Here is a 23,565-nt window from a genome sequence, read left to right on the forward strand (position 1 = left end):
TTTATGACACAATATATATCAAAAACTTGTTCTCTATAAATGTTCTATAATTTTAATGCAACGATGGAATCGCGCCCCTACCCATGGCTCTACCATCTTTCTCGCTTTCTGCACAGCAGGGACCTCCTATATGTCAGCGAATAAAGCCGCATACGCCACGGAGGAGGGGGGCAGAGGAAAGTCGGGAGGAGCAGGTGGCGGAAGTTCGGAGACCTTCGCCTTTTCCTGCGGAACCCTCTCAACAACCTGCGGAGTCGTTACTGCTCCCCCTTTACAGATGAGGAAACTGAGGCAAGGTAACATGGCCACTCGGGGCAGTCAGGATCAGAAACTTTACCTGCCCAGCTCAAAGGCTTCCAGCAAAATGCAGCTGGCCCCCACGTGGAGATGGACCCGCTCCGCCCCCGCACCGCCCCGAGCCCGCAGGACCTGCACGCCCCGCCCCCGGCGCCGCCCCACGCCCCGCCCCCCGGCACCGCCCCCACGCCCACGCCCCCCACCCCGCGGCTGCACTTCCGGCCCGGCCCCGGGAGGAGCCTCCGAGCCCGTGAAGGTGTGTGTGTCGCCCAAGTCGCCCGCCGCAGCCCTCTCCTGGTCAGCGTCCCCCTGGGGCCTCATGGGGAGACCGAAGGCGGCTCCTGTGGGTTGGGACTCACGGGGGAACCCGGGCGCCGGGGAGCGGCCGGCGGCGGCCGGCGGGGTGGGCTCCCCGGAGGTGAGGGGCAGGCCGGGCCCGCGGGGCCCTGTCCCGTCGTCGGCGGGGGGTGGCCAGGGACGGAGAGAGAGCTGGGTGCTGGGAGTACAAGACACGCCCGTGGAACGGTGCGCGGGGAGAAGGGCGCGGGTCAGAACTGTGCACTGGGCGCCCGTCGTGGTGACTCGGCGACCCGGGTAGCTTGGGGAGATGAGAGGACCTATCCCGGGGCTGCTCACTTTCCCCCGGTGGCGTGGAGCCAGGCTGGGGCCGCGTGGGCACAGGCCCCCGGGAGTTCATCTCTGTTCCTCTGTCCCGGCCCAGGGTGGTGTCATGGAACCTGCCGGCAGCCCGCTGACCACACACGTACTGGACACCGCCTCGGGGCTCCCGGCCCGGGGCCTCTGTCTCCGTTTGTCTAGGCTGGAGGAACACGGCCAGCACTGGACCGAGCTGAGGAAAAGGTAGGAGCCGGCTCTGGGCAGGACGGAGCCCAGAGCACCTCCCCCAGCTCAGGGCCCTTCCTGAGTCCACCCTTGGACGGGTCCCAGACAGCCAAGGCACGTGGACGGCAGGCACGGCTGACCTCTCGGCCTCGGGGCCAAGGCCTGGTTCACGCTACGGCCCCTCCCCCCGTTTCGTCCAGTGAGCGCAGTTCAGTGAGGTGGCGGGTCAGCGCGAGCCTCCGTCCTCCTACCCTCCAGCCTCACGCCCGTGAGAGGTCGGCTGGGTGGCAGCGAGTTTCTGTCTCTCCTTGATGCCGTGCCCAGCAGCCCGGGAGGGCTGGGTTAGTCAAGGCCTGATGTGGAATCTAAAGGCTTCACTGTCGCCCTGACTAGTAGGTGACCTTGTGCCCGGCGGGCGGCTAATCACTTTCTTTTATTCTCCATACACCCTTTTATAGACAGGGAGGCTGAGGCAGCAAGAGACAAGGTAACAGCTGGGATTCCAAGCCAGGGCCCTGGGCACTGTGCCCCTACCCCAGTTACAGGCTCTGCTGGGTCAGCCCTGTGAGTGCATTCCCCGGCCCCTCTATCTTGAAGAAGGCTTGTTCTCTGGAAGTCTGGGGAGGTGGGGTGAGGGACGGCCCCAAAGGTTCAGGGTCTGAGGGTGTAGCTCTTTCCCTGCATTCAGCTCTTCGCAGAGGCTGGGGGAGGGGTCCAGGCCCCATCTGAGCAGCCTGGAATCTTATGGAAGGTCATAGAGACACACACACACAACACTACCTCTTTCTGATCACAGGTAGAAGCACACACTTTAAAGTACAGCTGGTCGGAACAGCATCAGGTTTTTTCGGAGGTGAAACAGCAAAGCCACAGGCCTGCAGAACCCTGGACCAGGGTCAGCTCATCAGTGTGGACACTCCGTGCAGGTGGAAATAGGCTGCCACATGGATGTGGGTTTGGGTCCAGTTACTGACCCAGAAAGTCACGCACAATATAGTAAATGAAAAATGCAGGTTATAAAACACACAAGTAGTATTCATTTTATGTTTTTTTAAAATGTTTATAAACGTCCTTATACATAGATGAAATCTAGAAAAATATATGCCAAGTATGAAGTGATTATTGTTCATGGGGCAGACTGTGGGAGGTTTTTTCTCTTTTAGCCTCTCTGCACTGTTTTCTCCTAAAGAGACAGTGCAGTGGTGTCCCTGGGCTGCCCCAGAACCACAGGCCCTAGAAACTGTCCGTGTCTTCTCACCCCGGTCCACCATCAGGCTTCAGGGCGTGTCTGAGGCCTGCCAGGGGTGCAGGCCCAGGAGAGTCAGGGCACGGGCAGCTCTTCGTCCCCTCTCTGCTACCTCATCCTCTCTTCTCTCAGCTACACAGACCCAGATGGCCGCTGCCCTGGGCTTCTGATGCCAGGCCAGATGAGAGCGGGCACCTACAAGCTCTCCTTTGACACCGAGGGCTACTGGAAGAAGCAGGGGCAGGAGAGCTTCTACCCATACGTGGAGGTGAGGGCTGCAAGTGGGGCTGGGGGCGTGGAGGCCCGTGACTTGCTGTGACCTGCATGCCAGGTCCTGCTGGCCAGGCCTCACCTGGGCAGTGAGCAGACTGGGCCTGCCCCTCCTGCCTCTCCCAGGTACCTGAGGCATCATTAAAACTTTTGATGACACGCCCATCCTTGACCTCCCCCTGGGTTAGGCTTTGGGGGAGTCCACACTGAGGGTGACTCAGCTCCCCTTTGTGGACAGGTTCTCATCTGAGTCAAGACTCCAGCTAACTGGGTCTAGCCTGCCTCCCCTTAACCTGGGGCCACCATCAGAGCACCTGGGCTCTTCCAGGTTCTGGACATGCCTACAGGCCAAGGGGCTTTGGCCTCCCTCTGAGCTGATCACTGTCTCCCGGGGAGGATTTGCCCCGTCCTCAGCCCTCAGGTTTTGTCCCGTCCTCCACCTTTGGGCTCCAGCTGACCCTGGAAGGGCTGCTGACTTCTCAGTGGCAAAGGAGGGCCCAGGCAGCTTGTGCTGCGGGCCCCTCACTGTCTTCTTGGGCCTTCTCTGCTTCTCAGGTTGTTTTCACCATCACAAATGAGACACAGAAGTTCCACGTGCCTTTGCTGCTCAGCCCCTGGTCCTACACCACCTACCGGGGAAGCTAGAGCTGGGCCTGGGCCGCGAGGACACCTGCCTCCTCCTTTTCTCTGGCTGAGCCACCCACTGGGGTCACCCACTTCCTGGGGGAGGTTCTGGCCCTGGGAGTTTCCCAGTGGGCAGCTGTACTCGGGCACTAATAAAGTCAGGGTGGGCATCTGCAAAGCTGTTCCATTTGCTGGGAGGAGAGTGGCGTGTGGGCAGGCAGAGTTCCGCTGGCCCTGCCCCGGCTGCAGGGCTCGGAGTGGTGCACATGGGCACACATTGGATATGCCCCCACAGAAGGGTGTGGGCAGAGGCCCTGCAGGAGGGTCTCCTCCACAGACCCAGGCGGGAGGACACTGAGGAAATGTGTAAAACCTTTATTTGCTGACGAAAACATCTAAAAACAAAAACTTACTGTCCTAGGTGTGTGAAAGGGGGTGTCATCTGGAGAGTGACCCCAGCCAGCTCTGTGGGCCAAGGCCCCTGGGCTGGGCAGCTACGTTGGGGTGCCCACAAGTCCTGCAGGGCCCTGGCCCAACGTCTGCCCGGTCACGGCTGTCTCCAGAGGCTTGAAGCCCACGTTGTCCAGCGGGACGCCAAAGGCCAGCAGCTTCGCCTCATATGTGCGTAGCAGGTCATTGTGGGCCTGTGGGGACAAACAGCGTCAGGAAAGAGGGACCCGCCTAAGCTTGGGCACCATGGCCAACATGCTCAGGCCCACCCAGAGCTACGTTCAGCCCCATGCAGGGGCAGGGAGGGGAGGTGTAAGAGAACAGGCCAGCATTGACCAGGGCTTCACTCTGCCAGACCAGCACCAAATACCTTCATAGATTTTAACGCAAACCCATGATGGGGAGATGCTGTCATTGTTCCTACCTCACAAATGAGGAGACTGAGGCAGAGGACAGGGCCCAGAGCAGCACTGTGGACTGAGTGGACTCCAGGATCCTCACTGGATGTTTCCCAACGTCCCCTCCCTGCCGTTGTCGATCTCCATCCCCCTCCAGCTCCCTAATGCTGCATCTTTACCTGGGGGCTGCCCAGGTTGCCCCCAGACACCCCAGGAGAGATGCAGCCTGGCAATGGTGCTGGGGCGGAACTTCCCAGCTGCCATGCCTGGAGTATCTGCTCCCCCTCTGGAAAATTCATGCTTTAAAAAGGACACATTTGACTGGGTGATTGGGCAGGTTTGATGACTTGAAGCTGGCCTGATTCAGAGCAAATGCCCGGAAGGCTTGGTTCTCCTCACATCAACGAGAGAGGAGCCCAGGGCTTGGGACGGGGTTAGAAGGCAAATCAGGCTGGGCTCCAGAGAGAGCTGAGGGGCTGGGCCGTGGTTCCCACCTCTCTCTGAGGCTAAGGCATCCTGAGAACCACACAGGAGTCAGGGACATTCCCTCCAGGACTTGCACATACTAGTAGGTGGCCTTAGTTTTACACATACCAGTATCCTGCGCCTGAGAGGGGAGGGGAGGGAAGGGTCGGGATGGGCAGAGCAGGGCCTGAGTGTGGTCTGGGGAGGGCAGAGGAAGGCCCCACCTTCATCCTGGGATTCTTAAAAACCAGGAAGATGGTAACATCTGGCCATGGCCCAAAACAACAAAACCAGAATGCAAAGTCTGAGTCATACACTTGGGGCGCCTGCTCTTGTTAAGTCCCTCTGCAGTCAGAGGGCAAAGCTCAGACAGCAGCTGGCTCAGCCTCACCATCTGGTTGCAGAGCCAGGCATCTCTTAGGTACACAGGACATGAGACAGTGGGCTCCTGGCACCAGGCATCTGACCCCCACCCCCAAAATTGCAGAAGGAGTCTGTGCTGATGTGCATTTTTGGCATGGAAAGGGCATGTGGCTTTCATAACATTCACAAAGGAGTGGTAAAAGATTAGACCTGTCACTGTCGTCGGCATGAATCTGGGAGGGTGGAAGAGGCCCCTCCAACTGCCAAGAGGCCAGGTCAGTGCTGAGGGGTGAGCCGAGGGACAAGCTGCCTCAGCATGTGCAGAATAGGCCTGTTAGGGACAGCAGGATAGCACCAGAGCTGTGCCTGATCCCAAACCAGGTGAGCAATACCACCAGGGACAGCAATGCTGCCTCTAAAGAGACCAGCTGCATTTGGGATGTGACCACTGGTGCTGAGGGAGGGACAGGAGGCAGGGCCGTACCTTGCAGACCCGGGCCAGCTCATACTGCAGGTCCTTGATGGTGGTGTTCTTTGATTCCAGAACATCCTGAGGAGAGAGGGGCAGACACGAGCTTGAGACTCATCTTTCACCAGATGGGTGGGCCAGCAGGGGACCTCAGAAGTCCAGGCAGTAAGGGCCTGGCTCAATCAATGTGTACGCCCACCCAGGTGAGTCAGCAGGAAAAGGCCTCCAAGGTAGAGACAGCAAGGCAGGAACACTATCTGCACTGCCTGCATCTCCATGAACAAACTGTCCCAACCCATGAGAAACGGAGTGGCTAGAAGGGAAGGCAGCAGTGTCTTCGCATGGTGGGACTGGTCACCAAGTACCGTTCACACTAACTCTCTTGAATCATGTGAACTTATCCTATCTTCTTTAAGCAGAAAGCAAGCAGCCTGTGTAACTTTTAAAACATCACCTGTTTTGGGCCGCCCAGACGTCGTGGGCCTTATCTCGCCACACGGCAAGGCTGCGAGGGGTCGCACCTGGGGGCTGCAGGCGCCAGACTGGGAGCTGGGCCTGACCTGGCTCTGGAGCCAACTGACCGCGGTCCAGAGAAGCCTCTCAAACCCCACCTGCCCAGCCTGGGCGAAGCGTACCTGCGGAGGCATCCACCACTGCCTAGGATGTTCCTCACCCAAAAGTTGGGGTGGCAAGGACCAGGAAAGGTGGGAGCTGAACTACACGGAGCGCCACTGCACCATGGCGTGTGGACGCTGCTGTGGTGGCCATCGTGGGCTACCACTGTTTTTATCACCCTCACCACAGCCCCAGCAGCACAGGGGACTCGTCTAGATCGAGCTGGCCATCCTTCCCAAAAGAGGGGGGAAGGTGCCCTCCATTTTCAGACAGCAGGACCTCACTCCCCTTTTCCCCCTCCCCCACTGCCTGTGCTCACGTGATTGGCCCTACCCTGGGGACAAAGGTGCTCCTCCAAGCCCAGCAACTTCCCCACCCCATGGCTGCACGACCCCACCCCAAGAGCCAGCCCATCCCTACTCCCCCATGAGGGCGTCTGTGAGAGAACGCTTGGTCTCCTGGGCCAGAAATGTGTGCCTATCATCCCCTCAGACCCTCCCAGCAGCTCTGCAACGCTCGGCTCTGCACCAGCTGCTTCCTGCTCCCTGTGGCCCTGCGTTCCCATCTGTGGCACAGCGGTTTTCTCTGATCCAGTCTTCCCTGCCCAGAACCTTCTGTAGCAGCTTACAGGCCTTTCAGAAACCCCCCCAAACCTGGGTGTACCCAGGGTAGGTAAGCGAGGGGCTCAAAGGGCCCTAGTGCTGCAGGCTTCAGGGTGGGGGCTAGGGGCCAGCCAGGCGGGAGTATCCTGAGTGGAGATCAGGTGACCTAACACAGTCTCCTGCACCTGGGGTCTGCAGTGAGCAGATGGGATTTATGTTCAGCTGAACTGTGTGCGTTGATGAATCACTTTGAAAACACTGCCTGAGGGGATGGCTGGTGAGCTCAGTTGGTTAGAGCATGGTATTACAACCAAGGTCGAGGGTTTGGATCCCCTTACTGGCCAACCACAAAAAAAATAATGCTGCCTGTTATACTTCTCAGGATAAAGAACACCCGTAGACCGTGAAGAAGCCTCATGCCTAGGGCCCAGACATCCATTCCTCTGAAGGATGAGCCCCCACAAACAGCAGAGACAGGTGCCTCCCGCCCTGTGAGGATCTCGCCCTAGATGAGCCACCTTCCCTCACTGGGCCTGTTGGAGGCTCTGGAAGCAGCCATTTCCCACCAGCAGTGCGCTGATGTGCATGCACCTGTGTCTGCCTCTGCTGGGGCAGGGGGCAGCAAGGAGGGGGCCAGGGAGCTGCACCTGGACTGCTGGAGACCAGCCATGGGCCTGGCAGCCACCGGCCACCCCAGCTGGCCAGGGCTCCAATGTCATCCACAGGTACCCTCACCTGTGTCCTGTTCCTTCTGTGCCCTTCAACCAGGTCCAGGGAGCAGAGACAAGCAGCAGGAAAGGTCCTGTGGGGCTCTGTCAGGAGCCTCCAGCCTCCCAGATCTGTAGCTGACTGTCTACCCAGTTGGCCCTGAGGGCCAAGGCTTCATCTGAGTGACTGACTGCCATCCCTCATGCCCAGGACAGTCCTAGCAGCAGCACCATAACCAGCTGAGAACACATGAATGAGGGAATATTCTGGGCTCTGCTCATACCTCACACCCCACCACCCACAAAGGCTAAAAAGGCTAGGTTAGCACCCCCCTAGTACCCACAAAGTCTGCAAAGAGTTAGGACCTCCCCCACAGCCACATCCCTACACGTTCCCCATCCTGAACCAGCACGTCTTGGCGGCCTGCCAGAGCTGCCTCTGTCCCTGGGGGACTGTGGCCGTGCCCCAGCTGCGATCAGGAGATGTCTGAGTCTGCCATCAAACGACCATGGAGCTGAGGCCCATGGGGATTCCTGATGGCTCTTCCACACTCGCGCCCATCCTCATGTCTTGAGGACGGCACAGGCAGAGGCTCAGAGCTGGTCAGGAACCATGAAGTTAAGGAGAATCCGTGAAGACCCAAGATTAAAGCACAACTGATGAGAGGAAACTGTTGGTGCAGATGGGCCTGCCTGCAGCCCCTCCCCTGCGGCTGATGGAGGGCTCTCTGTGCCCATCTCAGAGGCACAGTGCAGAACAAAGGCAGGCCTCCACGGGGGCAGGAACTTGTCTGGGGCCTACCTCGAGCTTGCGGGACACGAGCGTCAGGGCCGAGGGGTCCAGGTTGGAGGCGGCCAGCACCTCGTTGAACTGCACCTCCCTTTTCTCCACGGCAGCGCTCAGTGCCTGCAGCTTGCGCTCCAGCACCAGGTTCCTGAAGCCCGTCTTCTGCTGCACCTCCTGGATGGCTGCAGTGAACTTGCCATAGAGCTTGTCCCGCTCCTGCTGCACCTGAGGGGACACAACAGGCTGGATGACAAGGACCTGCACCTGGGGACATCTCCCTGGGGAGCAGCCACTTCCCACCTCCGCCCCTGCCTGGAACACGCTGCTTCTGTGGAAGGGTCACCTTTCACTAGCATGGTACCCGTGGGCACGTGGGTCTGTGCACCGTCCACACTGTGCACAGAACTAAGGGTGTGCAGCTGTCCACACAGTGCAGGCAAGAGATCATCGGCACAAGCCCTCCCCTCAGGAAGGGGTCTCAGGAAGCAGCAACTGGAGCAGTCCCACCCTGAAAGCAGCTCCCTGGGTAGGCCAGGGCCAGCCTTGCCCCAAGTGAGAGCTGTGGGCTCAGGAGACCACGTGAGAACCAGGGCATCCTAGTGCCAGCCCACAACGTTTGTGGGGTGGGAGCCCCTTAGAGGATCCACTCCCTCAGCCAGCCCCAGATCCCAGACTCCCTCGAGCTGTTGATGTGTCCCACAAACACAGATCTGGAGCATGGCCTCAGAGTCAGCTGCCTGTCAGTGAGCAAAACTGTTCTTTTCATCTCCTAACTTCTCCTTGTTAACCACGCACTGTAAAAAATCAAAACTTTGCAGAAGGGTAAAAAGTAAAAAGCAAAATATCCCCTTAAACCCACACCCCAGAGGCCACCACTGAGAACATTTGGAGTGACTCCTTCCAGAATGTTCTCTACACATGTAGAAGTATTTATTACTGTTAGGAAGGAAAGAGGATCATGCTAAAACACGGCAGCATGTTTTCATACAGCAGCATGTCCAGGTACACCATCCACGGTAGCACATACATGGTTCCACGTCCTTTCTAAGTATTGTACAGAATCCATAGATTTGCTTAAGTCCAATTCTCCGTCAACAGACATGTAGATTGTAAGCGTCCTTGGTCTCTAAATTTTGACAAATTTGAGCTCTTGGTTCTCTAAGAAGAGACACCGACTGGCACGTATCATGAACCACAACTGAAGAAAATGTGGCAGAGATCACAGCAGCAATCCAGGCACGTCTCTGCTCCCCGTGCCTCGAAACCCACAGGAAGGAAGAAGTGGGTCCTTGTCTCACACAGACTCGAGGTCTCACTGGCTCCCCCTGCGGGCTCCCAGCGATTCACACCCTGCAGGACCCTCAACATCTCTGAAGGTGAATCTGATACATCAGTGGGATTTTCCTGAGGAGCCTGCTCTGGGGAGGTGGGGCCAGTCCCGTTACTATAGTCCACATGCACGAATTTCGATTAGGCGAGAAAAGAAAAATGGCACGCACAGCCACAGCTCACAGATAGAGTGCTGTGGCCACGCACACCACAGACCAAGCCCAGGGTGCCAAGGTGCAGGCACTGGCCCTAAGCCAGACCTCTGAAACCACACAGAGGGAGGCAGGACCAAGCATCCCATCTCAGAAATGCACATTAAAGGAGGTATTTTCTACCTGGCCATATCGGCAAAGGTGTACATTCCTCAGATCTAGTGCAGGTGAAGGAGGGGGAAGAGGTCCCTGATGCACAGTGGCAGGAGTGTATGTAACTCAGGACAGCCCTCGGGGCAGAGCCCTCCAACCCAGCGATTCCACAGCCAGGAACTGACTTTCCTAGAAGTTACCTCATAGCATTGCACAAAGAGGAAATTGAAAGGATAATTGTCACAGCAAAGGACTGGAAACAGAGAGATGTGCATCAAGGGGAACTAGCTCAACAAATGGTTGACACTCATGTAATGGCACCACCTGGCTGGTAAAAAGAACGAGGCCACTTTATATGTGCAACATGGATATGCTGTGAAATTAAAAAGCAAGCTGTGTGTACTGGATTGAATTACGTCCTCCCAAAACTCACATAAGCTTGAAATGTGTCCCCCAAATTTTATGTGTTAGAAACTTGGCCCCCACTGAGACTGTTAAGAGGGTGGGAAATCCTACTATGGTCGTTGAAAGGTGGGGCTTTGAGGGGGTGATTGGATTGGTAGGACCATGCAGCAGAGAATGGATTAAAAATGGTGGCCAGGGGTGTGGTTCTGAGGACTTTAAAAGGACTTTAAACCTCTCTGCTCTCTGCTCTCTCTGCTTCCACCATCCTGCAGTGTGGGACCCCTGGGTCACTGTCTCCACCACCAGATGGACTTTGGACTTCCCAGCCTCAGAAACTGTAAGCAGTAAATTTCGTTTTCTTTATAAATTACCGAGTTCCAAATATTTTGTTATAAGCAACGGAAATAGACAAATGCACTGTTTATGACGTGATCCTGTTTTTGTGAAGCAAAGTCACATCTACACTACAGCATGCAGGAAGAGTCTGGAAGGAGGTTCATGGAACTGTCCCCACCTGTAAGGACCAGCACCAAGCAGCAGGGGACCCACCTTTACTTACACACTGAGGATCCACAGCTTCTGGCAATGAACATGTAATAAATGGGTCAGTACTGAGAAACATACATAGACAGATAAAAAGATAGTTGCTGCAAGGGGCCAAGCCACCACCAAGTGTCTGAGGGGAGCTCCCGAGGGTACAGAGGTGGGTGTGGTCCATTGCCCCCAAGACCCCCAGGGTTCTACAGAACAGCCACGAGTTTCTGCTTCACAGACACTGTGTGGAGGGAAGAGCAGGCAGCAGGACCTCCAGCTCTGAACCCAAAAACCTGGCCAAGGATCTGCACCTCCTGGAGCCAGTCACAGGGGCCAGGGCCCTGAGGGCAGCCCCCCTCCCACTGGTGGGGGTCCTGGCGGAGGGCCAGCAGCCCCTGCTCACCTTGACGAAACGCTGCTCCAGCACTTCGTGCTCCCACTGCAGGTCTTTCAGCTCTTTCTCAGTGACTTTCAAACGTGCTTTTGTGTGCTGGAGAGAAGACAGGAGTGGGAAGGAAAGTGTTCAGGATTCACAGGTGTCCAGGTGTCCATGTAACTAATACAGGCTCTTGGGATCGATTGCCAGAAAGAACTGGTGGCTCAAAGATGCAAGCAGCTCAGCCCCACCAGGGCAGCCAGTGGGACATGGCACAGGGCCAGGCCTCGGTTCCCAGGACACCCACTACCCTACACCCCCAGGAGAACACCAGGCAGAGAAAGGGGAGAGTTCAGCCTCCCCATCTCTCCCTCCCGATGTTCCTTCTCTCCCGGGCCCAGGAGCACACGTGCCATGGGGGAGATGAACTCAGCAGGGAACTCACAACCAGGATCTGCTTGTCCCTCTCGTAGTTCCCGAGCTGCTTCTGCAACTCGCTCATCTCATCCCGAGCCTTCTGCAGAGGGTCTGCCAGGCGCTTGTTGTGCGTGGCCACCTCTGCCATCTCCCTCTCTAGGCGGTCCTCCTTCTTGCGCATGTCCTCTATCTGCTCCTGTCGGCCCAAGTGCAGGCACAGGGACTCTGGGCAGGCAGGTCCTGCCCACAGAAGGGCCTGTCAGCCTCACGCGCTGGGCACTCAACCTGCTTTACATATAAGCAGAGCACCTGCACACAGTTTTAACTAATTCTGAATGTCGTAGGAATGCAGCTTCCATGCAAATTGAGAGGGTTCACTTTGTTCAGGGCTCCCCAGGCCGCTCTGCACTGTGGGAATCCTGTCACTGCCAGCGCTCTGGCCACACTGTGGCCATGTCACGGCGCCTACAGCAGCTCCACCTGAGCTTTTACATATCAGAACACACTTTATTTTATTACTTCCCCTCCATACCACATTGGGGAAAAATCCTGATTGTTTTCAATTATAGGTGTAGACAGGTTATTTATGACTTTCAACTAAGGACAATAGAGGGACATCATTGAATATTTTACAAAAGGGGTATTGGGTCTGAGGGGCTTGTGAGCTGGGGCCTGGACCCCGCAGTCAGGACAGATGGCACCTCCAGCCGCCCCGTGTGGTACCTTGAGGGAGTTGATAAGGGCCAGATTGTTGAGGGTGATGTCGTTGTAGTAGTTCTTGATGTCAGTGAAGGCCGCCTCGTGGCGCTGCATCAGCATGTGGATCTGCCCGTTTTTCCTCTCCTCCACCTCGTGGATCTCAGTCTTTCTCCGCAGGTCGAGCTCCTCTCTCAGCAGCTTCACCTTCTTGTCATATTTGGCCTCGATTTCTAAAAGGTAGCAGCACGTGCAGCAGCTTAGCAGAGGCAGAGCGGGTGCCCCTGTGGCTATGAGAACAGACGGGGCCTGACACAGGGCCCAGGAGCACCCACCACGGTCAGAACAAAGCTGCACAAACATGCTCTGCCCTAGGACAGCAGGGTGGGTCTGGGTGGAGCTGCTTCTGCTGATACTCACAGGTGGCAAATTCAGCACAAGCCACCATCGTCCTTCCTCTGCCTGAGGCAGGCACTGCTAATTGATCCCTGCACTGGGGCTCCAACAGTTGAATGTTGCTGATCCCAGAGGGCACTAACCATGGCCTGAGTGGCTTTATTAATAAACCAGACTTCTGGAATTGGAGCCTTCTCAGGCCAGGAGCCGTGGCGAAGACTATTCTAAGACAGCTGCCCACAAGACTGACTACTGCCTGCTGCTAAGTGCCAATTTTAGCAGGAGTGGAGAAGTGTGTGGTCATCACAGCCGCCCAAACTTTCATGAAAATAAGCTGTTCTGGGATTCTGAGTGGGTCCACTGGCTGTGGAAACTCCCACATTCTCTCGTTGCATGCCTGGGCTGTTCAATCTGGCTTATGTGCCCTGAGATAACAAGCTCTGGAAGTAAATTACTTTCTAATCACAGGGGTCTCTGGCAACACCCTACACAATCTGCATGGGAGAAACTGACCTCGGACTTGCCTCTCAAAGTCATTCCGCATCTTGGTGATCTCCTCGGTGTGTTTCTGCAGAGATGAGAGAAGGTAGTTACAGGACGGCCACACAGAGAGAAGTCCACTCCTTTTAGGCTCACCCTGCCCCTCACTCCCATAAAAAATCCAGCTCAATAAAGCCTATACTGCTGCTGCTGCCACCACTGCTAGGTTCCCCAGGCCTGCACATTCACGAAACATGACCAGAACAACACGGTGTTGCCAACCTCGTGTCATCGCATACTTCCCTCAGCTGAAGGCAGCTCCAGGCGTGAGACAGAGCACTGAGCACGCTGCCTCCTCACCTGCCTTCCCACAGGCAGAGAGCAGCAGGCACGTCTCACAAAGCTGTGGGTTCTCTCCAGATGGCTTACGTAGCTCCAGCTAACCTACTTCACTGTTGCTTAGGGAAGCATTTAAGAATAATTTTAATAAAAAATCATTATATATTAAATTTTTGAACAAAAAGTTTAAACTATTTTTTAGAGCAGTATTTTTACCCAAAAGAGAACTCTGATCAGATAACAATACCATATCCAGGCCTCAGGGTAAGGAGCCAGCCTCTATCACTGAATTCACCTGAAACCAGCCATTCTGTGCTTTGCAGGAAAGATGAGACAATTCTGAAGGGTCCCACACTTCAGCACTGCAGGCTTCACTGCAAAGTCACTGAGTTTTTTCCAGATTCATTGGGTGCTGGGGGCTTCCAGGCATGAGATAAATGTGTTGACAAAGTCTTCTTAGCTCAGCAGCCAGGAAAAACTTTGGGAAACTGAAGTCAAACAGCCCTTCTCTGCCCAGATTCTCAGAAGATGTCCTGGCTCACCCAAGGTCGAAGCCCCAGACCCCACTGTGGCTTTCAAGGCCAACAAGCTCTGACCCATCTCACCCCAGCCCCTGCTCTTGCTCCTCTGGCTTCTGGGCCTTGGCACTGGCCCATCCCTCTCCTGGGTTGGTCTCTCCTAGCCTGGTCACCTACCTCCTTTCAGCCTTCGCATAAATGTTACCTTCCCAATGAGGCATTCCTGGAACCCTGGTTGAGAATGGCAACATCCCGCACTCTCAGCACCGCACTTTGCTCTCCCTACAGTCCTCATCCCCACCAGATATGCAGTATGTGTTTCACACACGTATCCTGCTTCTACCCACGTGCTGTCTCCTTCCCTTCTCAACCACCAGCCCCACACGGGCAGGCACTTTGTCAAAGACCAGATCAGGGCCAGACACCTAATGGGCACTCAGTCCCCACCTGGAAATTCCCAGCCTCCCACAGAAAAGATCAATCCCAGCCTCAAAAGTAAATCAGATGCTCACAAGCTTGCACAACGAACTGCTGCGGCTGCCCAGGCACCCTGGATACTTTAACAGTCGGTTTGTGTTTTTCTAAATGCATCTGACGTTTGCCTAGGAAAAGTATCTGTGTGTCGGGCGTCAGCAGTACATGAAGAAAGACCCCGAGCCAGATCTTCCTTTGGGGAAGTCATTTTGTTGCTCGGGTTTAAGACAGAATTCTGTATTTGGACCCAAAATGGGGTTGGTTTGGCTGCGTGCTTTCATATTTCAATGAATTGCAAAAATGCAGGAGTTTTTATAAAAATAGGAAATCCCAGTTGCTGTTGAATAATTGGGCGTTTAGGGCCGGCCTGTGGCTCACTCGGGAGAGTGCGGTGCTGATAACACCAGGGCCACGGGTTCGGATCCTATATAGGGATGGCCGGTTAGCTCACTGGGTGAGCGTGGTGCTGACAACACCAAGTCAAGGGTTAAGATCCCCTTACCGGTCATCTTTAAAAAAAAAAAATAATAATAATAATAATAATTGGGCGTTTAGGCAGCCCCAGACTCATTGTCCCCAGCAGCCTTTGACCCCATTGCCACCCTTCGTACCTACCAGCTGCAGGTTCTTCACCACCACCTCGTTGGCCAGCTCCTGCTCCTTTAGCTCCACCTTCAACGCCCGCACGTCCTTGCGCAGCATGCCCTCCTGTGTGTGGTGCTCTTTCTGAGCCAGCTTCATGACCACTGTGCCCTCAGCTTTCATTTCCGTCAGGTTGTTCTGATGCTCATACAGCAGGTGCTTCACCTTCTGCTTGTATACCTGAAGGGCAGGGGGAGCACCACCTGCTCACCTACTCACACCTGCACATGCCTGCTCACCTGCACACACCTGCACATGCCTACTCACCTGTACGCGCCTACTCACCTGCACACACCTGCACATGCCTGCTCACCTGCACACACCTGCTCACCTGCACATGCCTACTCACCTGCACACACCTGCACATGCCTACTCACCTGCACACACCTGCACACACCTGCACATGCCTACTCACCTGTACGCGCCTGCTCACCTGCACACGCCTGCACATGCCTACTCACCTGTACACACCTGCACATGCCTACTCACCTGTACGCATCTGCTCACCTGCACACGCCTGCACATGCCTGCTCACCTGCACACACCTGCACTTGCCTGCTCACCCAAGGCACAGAGCAGGACATCAAGGCTGGAAGGTGAGGTGCATCCCCAGCTCACACAGTGTTAAGCGGCAGAGCCAGGCTGCAAATATGCCAGCCTGCCCCCGTAGCCCATGCTCCTACCATGAGAGGAGGTGAGTTCCAAACACTCAGGACCTGCAGAGCCTCTCCTGCCACTGAAGGGATGAAGCTCCTCTCCCTCAGCCTCTTTTATAAAAAACACCTTGCAGTTCCCAGCATAAAGGACACACACAGAGGGCTATAACCCACCCCACTGCCAGGGCCAGATCCCCTGTGCTGCATGGGCACAGGCCTCCCACTCACCTTGATCTCCACCTGGTGCCTCTCCTCGGCCTCCTCCATCTCCCGATCCTTGTTCCGCAGCTCAGCCTTCTTCTCCTCCAGCTGCCTGCGCGTGATCTCCCAGAACGTGTGGATCTTGTCCCGCTCCAGCTGGAAATAGTTGCGCTCCTCCCGCTCGCGGTCCAGCTCCTCCCGGATGCGACCGACATGCTCTTCCACCTGGCCAGGACAACAGGGGCAGGCGAGGCTCCATCAGGGGCCCACCCACAGCGAGGGAGACAGGAAGGGCCACTCTCACTAAAAATAAACAACAGCTAAAGTAAAAAGTTAAGGGCCGGCCTGTGGCTCACTCGGGAGAGTGCGGTGCTGATAACACCAAGGCCCAAGGTTCGGATCCCATATACGGATGGCCGGTTCGCTCACTGGCTGAGTGTGGTGCTGACAACACCAAGTCAAGGGTTAAGATCCCCTTACCGGTCATCTTTAAAAAAATAAAATAAATAAAATAAATAAAGTAAAAAGTTAAAATATGATGTGAGATTGGTTAGAGCATGGTGTTATAACACCAAGGTCAAGGGTTCGGATCCCCTACCAGCCAGCCACCAAAAACTATATATATACACGTGAGGAGACCACCAGGGACAGGATACACTCTCTTGAATTTAGCCAGTAATCGTACAACAATGACATCTTTCATCCATTCCTGGGAATTTATATGAAAGAAGTTTCTCAGGAGAAACATAAGAGGGGCTAGCCAGTTAAGTTTTTTGGTTAAAGTACAGCCTTGTAATACCAAAGTCATGGGTTTAGATCCCCATACTGGCCAGCCACCAAAAATGAAAATCAAAAGAAACACAAGAGCATGTTGTCCAAAGATATTAGCCACACTACTATTACAACAGCAAAAAGATTAAAAAGGATATTATCTAAGATAATTTTAAACAGGGAAATGTTGAAAAAAAAAGTTGAAAATGTCAATTAGAAGACATATTACATGGCACAAAAAAGATACGTAAATGATATAGTAGCAGTTAAACACATTCCACAAAATAATGTTAAATGAAAAACATTCACCTTTCAAGATATGTTAAGCAAAAAATATACAAAACCAGTAGACTCCTAACACTCAAGACAGTTTGTTCCAGAGCCAATTGCAAATCTACAAATAGGTCTTAAAAAAAAAAAAAAAGGTAGGACAGGCTTCCAGCTTTCTTGGGATCTCACCTACCTTAAGAATTAGTTATCCTTTGGGCACAGCCCCAGGCCACTTACTATAAACTTTTTCTCTCCCCATACCACGTACCCCAGGGGGAAACCACATTTCTCGCCTCAAGAGAGAAATGGGACAAACAGCCAACCAGGAGGAACAGGAGGAGGGACTTTGAGGTGGGGGCGATGGGCCGGGTCCTGGGTCCCCCAGAGGGGGAGGCACAGAACCCCAAAATCTGACTACTGCCTGGGCAAAATGACAACCATCTTCACGTCCAGGCCTTTAGCATCACTCAGACTAACCCAGGGTTCCTACCTGCTCTGGTTGGTTCACATTGTGTTAGATTTTGCCATCACTCAATATTTAGATTTCTTATAAATATCCAGATTTCTAGCTTCTCTTGAAAAACCAAAAAACAAACAGCACTGGAGTCCAATGCCCCATGCCCCCAGGTTACCCCAGTGCCCACACTCCTGCCTGGACCCTGGAGGCTTCCAAGTCTGTGCCTCCAGGCCACGTGCAATGGCGAGGCTATCTCCACAGGGAGGGGAAGTGAACAGGGAGACAAGAATCAGCTCAAGTGAGGCAGCAAAGCAATATCCAACCTGTCCTCCACCCAGCAGCCCCAGCCCTCTTTCGAAAACACAAACCCAGTCCCACCACATGTGAAATAAAGCCGCTCTTTACCAGTGTGCAAGGGCCCTAGCCCGGCTCTCTAACTGCAGCTCATCTGACTCTCAGTATCCTTCATATTTATTTATCAAAACTATAAGAAAGTAAGTTTTACTAATGTACAAGCTGACACAGAGCCCTCAGGTCCTGTGTCAGCTGCTTACCACACAACTGTCTGTCAACACAGAGGCGGAAGATGTCCCATGCTTGACACATATTGTGGTTTTCAGGAGCCTTTTATGTGAAATTGTAATTATATAATTATACTCGCTAGCCCTTGACTACTGCAAAATGAACAAGTGACTTTAAATAATTCTTGCAAAGAAATTATAAAAACATCACCCCCTCCCCAAAATAAGCACAGACAACAAGAAAAAGGCAGCCCTGACACTGTTACTCCTTCTTGGAACTTTTATCAAAAATAATGAGAAAACTAATCAGTATATTCTGTTCCTTTTAAAAACTTACTTTTTGCTATGTTTGATGCTAAATAAAAGAGAATGCTCTATATGCATGTACTATGATAACAGCTCCGTCACCATCAAGTACACAAAAGGATAAGACTGAAAGGTAATACAGAAAATGAAAACTAGCTTTTACATCAGAAAAATAATTCCTTCCAAATTCCCACCACTCTATCAAACAGTTCTTTAACGTGGCGGGACTGCATTTTTAAAAATATGTCACGCCTTTGAAAGCTTGGGAGCTGATGGAAATTGTGGACATGGGGGAGGCATATTCTGGCTTGGACAGAACTGGAGGGTCCAGACTGAGGGAGATGGAGAAACACAGCGGTCAGGTTCACAAAGACAGCCGGGCAGCAGCCGCCCCACCCCGGGGTCGCCATGGGGCCCTGCTCACCTGCTCCTGGCTCATGTCCTCTGGAGCCAGCCCATCGACTACCGGGGTGCCTCTAGCTTTGCCCTTCTTCCCTTTCTTTTTCGGCGCCTTCGGTTAAAGAAGAGATGATAGGGTTAGTCAGGGTTCCCTTTCTCGGCTGGCTCCGATGCGCTCAGCCCGTGAGCACCTGTTCCGGAGCCTCTGTCCCCAGCGCGCACTGTCCCGAGCCCCCAGCAGCGGCGCCTGGAGCTAGCTCTTCACTCTTCCCGAGCTGCCCCACCTGCATCGCACACCCCTGTCCAACATTTCGAGAAGCACAAAAGAGAAATCTTCCTTTTCAGAAGAGAACATTTTCCCATTCTAAAAGGAACGAGAAACCCATTCACTCTTTGGTCTGCATGCAGAGTTTATTTGGACTCAAAAAAGAAAACAAGCACCACACTGCCAAATGTCACCACGCTGGTAACCACCACGGAAAGACGTGCGAGAATCCGTTCACAAAGTGCGGGGACACGGACCCTCCACGGCCACTCGGGGCTTCCTACCTCCAGGCAGGGAACCCCCCCGAACACCCGACCCGGGAGCTCGGGGACGCGGCCCTCACCCCGCAGACCCTGAACTTCCAGCCACCTCCGCCTCGGCCACACCGACCCTCTTGGGCCCGCGCTTCTAGGCGACATTTCCATCAGGGACAGAACAACCGCGCGCCCCCACACGCCGGCGAAGGCACAGTCCGCTTTGGGGCTTTTTCCTGAAACTTAACTTCCAGGGGGCGGCCCCGCCCCGCGCCTCCGGGCGCCCTCGTGTGCCCGAGCCTGGCTAGTGAGCGCGGGGTCCCCGGGACCCCTCGACCCTGGTTCTCTCCTGTGGGGCCACGGCCACCCGTGGGCACAGGACCCAGGGCGCCGGGCCTCTCCGCGGCAGCCCCGGGGCCCGAGACCCGGACCCCGCTCACCATGGCGCCGGCGCGGCAGCCCCGGCGTCCCCGCAACCGCGGAGATCACGCGCGAGGTCTCGGGGATTCTCGCGAGACCCCGCTCGCCGACACGCCCTGGCAACGGCGGACGGGCGTCCCTGGCAACGCGCGCCGGAAGCAGCCGGGGCGCGAGCGGGGATCGCTGCGGGTCGTGCTTCGTTTACCGCCGGCCTCCCGCGCTGGAACTCGAGCTCCGGAGGGCGGGGAGAACGCCTGGACAGCACGCAGCAGGAGCTCAGTAAAGACGCTCAGAAAGAGTGAAGGACCATTCTGCCCAAATTAGATGCAAATTGGGGCTGAGACTCTGCCCCTGCACCTCACCACCCCGCCCGCCGTTGAAGATCGCTCCCTCCTGCTGTCCTGCTGAGGCCCGGTACAGTTGGGCTTCCACAAACCCTCACAAGACGACGACGAAATAGAAATAGGAAAGAAAAGTATGTTGCAACTTAGCTCCAAAATTTTGAAGGCAACAAGTGTCCCCTTCACAAAAATAAACTCCTCTGCCTGAAGAGACCTCCCCTGTGGCCTCCTGTCCTCATGGATGAGAACCGAAAACCTCAGCCAGAGGCTTCCAGACAGGCACTGCAGAAAAAGGAGAGTTGTCATTTCCCTTTCTAACCTTGCTCTGAAAACTGCTAACTATTTTACGATTCCCAAAGCAAATTTCCAATCCCTGCAATCGCCCTGTTACCTACACACAATGATCTACGTCACCCCGAGGCTGAGCATTTGTCATAAGCAAGTGCCTTTCTTTACACACTATTTGTTTTCTTTTAATATAAGCTCTCAAATTTAGCATCCTTTAAAAAGTGGCCTTGCAGCAGGTCTTGCTTCCCATCTGTTTTGTAATGAAGATTCCAGAGAGATGTGTTGGGGGCAAAGTATGAGTCATGAGGGAAGGATTTGGGTGGGCTCAGGTCTTCCTGTCCAGCCCAGGGAGGAAGGCGCCACATGAGCGGGGCTTGCTCAGGCACCAGGCACCCCTACAGTGGTGGGGGTCTGAGAGCCACAGTGATGATCCCCAATGGCTTCCGTGTTTGCCCACCCAATCCCTGGTTGTTCTTGGAAGGGAGCAGCCAAGTGGAAGGACTGCATTGACTCAGCTGGCACAGAGCTGTGATTTATTTATAGTAGGCCCCAAGGCTGTTGTGAGGCCTGGTGGAGTCACTGTGCTTGGGCAACCTAGCTAGGGACCTCCTCCCCCAGAGCTGGTGGTGGTAGGTAGGAGTTACCCAGAGGAGGCTTAGCAGATCAGACAGTTCACCTGGATAGCACTGAGGGGTAATTGTTATTATTTAACACTTACTTCAACGACCCAATATGCTAGGAGCTTCCTGCTGATTGGCTTTTTGCTTTAGAAGTTTGGCTGGGAGTCCTGAATTAAATAATCACGTTAACAAAAATTCCGTTCAGCAAAAAGGGCAAGCTCAGGACAGCCTAGACAGGGTATTCGTTTGTCACGAACCAAGAGCCTGGCTTGGTTCATCAGTGTGGATCTCAGAGCTGAATAGTTTAAGGAGCCCTGGCTGCGGACACCCTCAGCTCCCGACAAGGCCACTGTGACCTGTTTTTTTCATATTGAATTTGAGTTCGGATTTTTAGAAAAGAGCCTTTCTTTTTGCTTTAAGATATTTTCATTCAGAATCACGCTGTGCAGCTCAGAAACCCAGATAAATAGCATCTGAGTTTCCTGCAAAATCTCAGAGCAAATGAATGTTAACACACACAAACCAACGGACCATTTTTGACTAATGTTTGGCTCTTCCTAACACCCACTTGGTCCTCCAGGTAAACTGCCTCAGGCCACCGCATCAGCTCACTGAAGGCCTGCATGTTAGGATAACAAGAGTGTTTAAGAAGACTGAACTTTCTTTCAGAGAAATTATATAATGTGTGCAGGATTTGCTTCAAAACAACCCAGTAGCAGAGCGAGGCAATTGAGGACAGAGAAGAAATGAGATCAGCTGTGAGTTGGTAATTGTTGAATCATGGTGATAAGTACATGTGGGTTAACTGTACCACCCTCTCCACTTTTGTGTGTTTGAAAATGTTCTTAATGAAAAGCTAAAGAAAAATAAACATGGGCCTCTGGAGTCAGATCATCTGTCCACTACCAGCTGGGGAACCTTTGATGAGACCCTTTCAGCACCATCTATTTGTCTCTTAAATGGGACTTATCATTAAACAATTACCGTTACAGTTACATAGTGGCTTAACGCAATGACAACTTTGTTTTGCTCATGAATCTGCAAACCTGGCCTTGACTCAGGAGGGACAGCTCACCTCAGCCCCCCCACCCCCGTCACTCTGTCCCAAGACAGCTCAAAGGCAGAGTCTGGAAGCATCTATGGGCTCACTCACATCTGGCCATTGAGGCTTGCTATTGGCTGAGACCTCAGCGGGACCTCCAGCCAGATCACACACAGGTGGCCTCTCATGTGGCCTGGTTCCAATAGGAGCCTTCCCAGAGAGCTGAACCCTGCTTATGATGCAGCTGTGGGAGTCACACAACATCACTTCTGCCACACTCTACTGGCCAGAACAGCCACAGCTGGTCAAGCAGAAAAAGCCCAGATGGGGAGCGTCTTGATGGGCGTGGAAGGTTCTGGAAGACAAGTAGGATCAGAAATACTGCTGTGACTTTTTGTGTGTGCATGACTTTTTTTTTTTTTTTTTTAACTGCTGTGGCCATTCTGAGACAACCTGCCATCCCAGCTGACTGAGTGGCCTATGCCCACCCACGGTCCGACTTCCTGGGGTGGTCACTGGCTTGCTTACATCCCCACCACCCAGCCACCCAGCCTGGAGCTCAGCGTCGTCCCTGAGGGGCAAAACTCTCCGCAGGGGGGTATCACAGAGACTGTGACTCAGCGTGCCTTAATGGGTCATGAAATCATTTTAGAGGGTTTTAAACAGCAATTTTTCTTTCTTTTTGGGTTGTAAACTTTAAAAAGAGAGAGAGAGAGAACTATTAGCCTGCCTCGATGACTGACTCAAAGGCCATGGGTAAGGAGCTGGGAGATGGGTGGGCAGCCAGAGCCTGGCTGTATGGACCACCCACTTTTGAGCCTGAGCCTTTCCTGCATCCGGGCCTATTGACGTCCACCCAGCAAGATCACCCACACTTCCCTCTTCTGCGGGCATTTTCCACTCCTAGCTGTGAAACTCTTTCTCTCTGACGCTTGTCTCTGGTTTGTTTTGTTTCTGGAAGCGTGCAGACCGTAGGCTCAGAGTCGGCCCTTCTGGCTTCTAGCGCCTGGCTGTGCAATCCTTGGACACATCACCTACCCTCTCTGTGCTTAGAGTCTTCGCGGGGACAGTCACGATACCTTCTTCTTAGGATCACCGGAGCAGTGATGGGATATTGTGCACAAAGAAGTTGGCACAGAGCCAGGTGCACACCATCAGCGCTTAACAGAGTCCGCCCCACATCCCGGGGGCTCGTGTGCAGGCCGGTGCAGCAGACCAGCGTTCAGAGATGGGACCTGAATGAACCCGTCCCGGCGCTCCCAGCACACCCAGGCCCTCCGTGCCTTCCCCGGCCAGGGCGCCCTCCCTGTCCGGCCCTATCCCCTTACCTCGCATCCCCGCCCCTTGCCCAGCCCCCGAGGCCCCCGCACGCAGTCGGCGCCCGGCAAACAGCGGGGCGCGGGTGGGCGAGGCCGGCGCTGCGTGCGCAGAGGCTCCAGGCAGCGCCGGGAGCGAGAGGCGGGGGGCGCGGTCCGCAGGGTCAGCAGGGGGCGCGCGCGGGGCGGGGCGGGGCCGCACCTGTCCTGCGGGCTGGGGTCAGATGCGCGGGGACCGAGGCCCGGAGCAGCTGCGCGCCCCGCCCCGCGCGCTCCTCCCCGCCGCCGCGGCCCCCCGGCTGCTGCCCCGATGCGCTGCGCCCGGAGCCAGGGCCCAGTCGCCGCCGCAGCTGTTGGGGCGCCCGGGCCGGGTGACGCCGCCACCGCCCGA

General features: G+C 54.8%; 2 protein-coding genes across 10 annotated transcripts; one reads left to right on the forward strand and one right to left on the reverse strand.

The window, feature by feature from the left end:
* Nucleotides 1–514: 514 nt before the first annotated feature.
* Nucleotides 515–3,458, forward strand: LOC134389381 (5-hydroxyisourate hydrolase-like). Of its 4 annotated transcripts, none has more exons than XM_063112932.1 (4): nucleotides 515–553; nucleotides 1,019–1,158; nucleotides 2,519–2,654; nucleotides 3,212–3,458. In XM_063112932.1, exons 2-4 carry the CDS (start codon nucleotides 1,028–1,030, stop codon nucleotides 3,299–3,301), a joined length of 357 nt encoding a protein of 118 aa, XP_062969002.1. In that variant the 5' UTR covers nucleotides 515–553; nucleotides 1,019–1,027; the 3' UTR covers nucleotides 3,302–3,458. The 4 variants fall into 4 exon arrangements, with proteins under 4 accessions (XP_062969002.1, XP_062969000.1, XP_062968999.1 ...); XM_063112930.1 differs by having other exon boundaries at nucleotides 534–594; XM_063112929.1 differs by lacking the exon at nucleotides 515–553 and adding an exon at nucleotides 559–640.
* A 200-nt stretch (nucleotides 3,459–3,658) lies between these two features.
* On the reverse strand, nucleotides 3,659–19,651 carry GAS8 (growth arrest specific 8). 6 transcript variants are annotated; one of them, XM_063111417.1, is made up of 11 exons: nucleotides 19,588–19,651; nucleotides 18,654–18,740; nucleotides 15,932–16,129; nucleotides 15,021–15,227; nucleotides 13,108–13,162; nucleotides 12,226–12,431; nucleotides 11,531–11,698; nucleotides 11,113–11,199; nucleotides 8,152–8,361; nucleotides 5,441–5,506; nucleotides 3,659–3,924 (listed from the first exon to the last, which is right to left on the reverse strand). In XM_063111417.1, exons 1-11 carry the CDS (start codon nucleotides 19,588–19,590, stop codon nucleotides 3,775–3,777), a joined length of 1,437 nt encoding a protein of 478 aa, XP_062967487.1. In that variant the 5' UTR covers nucleotides 19,591–19,651; the 3' UTR covers nucleotides 3,659–3,774. The 6 variants fall into 6 exon arrangements, with proteins under 6 accessions (XP_062967487.1, XP_062967486.1, XP_062967491.1 ...); XM_063111416.1 differs by having other exon boundaries at nucleotides 12,226–12,488; XM_063111421.1 differs by lacking the exons at nucleotides 15,932–16,129; nucleotides 18,654–18,740; nucleotides 19,588–19,651 and having other exon boundaries at nucleotides 15,017–15,077.
* Between the last annotated feature and the right edge of the window lie 3,914 nt (nucleotides 19,652–23,565).

The sequence above is a fragment of the Cynocephalus volans genome, chromosome 10, assembly GCF_027409185.1.
Source record: "Cynocephalus volans isolate mCynVol1 chromosome 10, mCynVol1.pri, whole genome shotgun sequence".
NCBI lineage: Eukaryota > Metazoa > Chordata > Mammalia > Dermoptera > Cynocephalidae > Cynocephalus > Cynocephalus volans.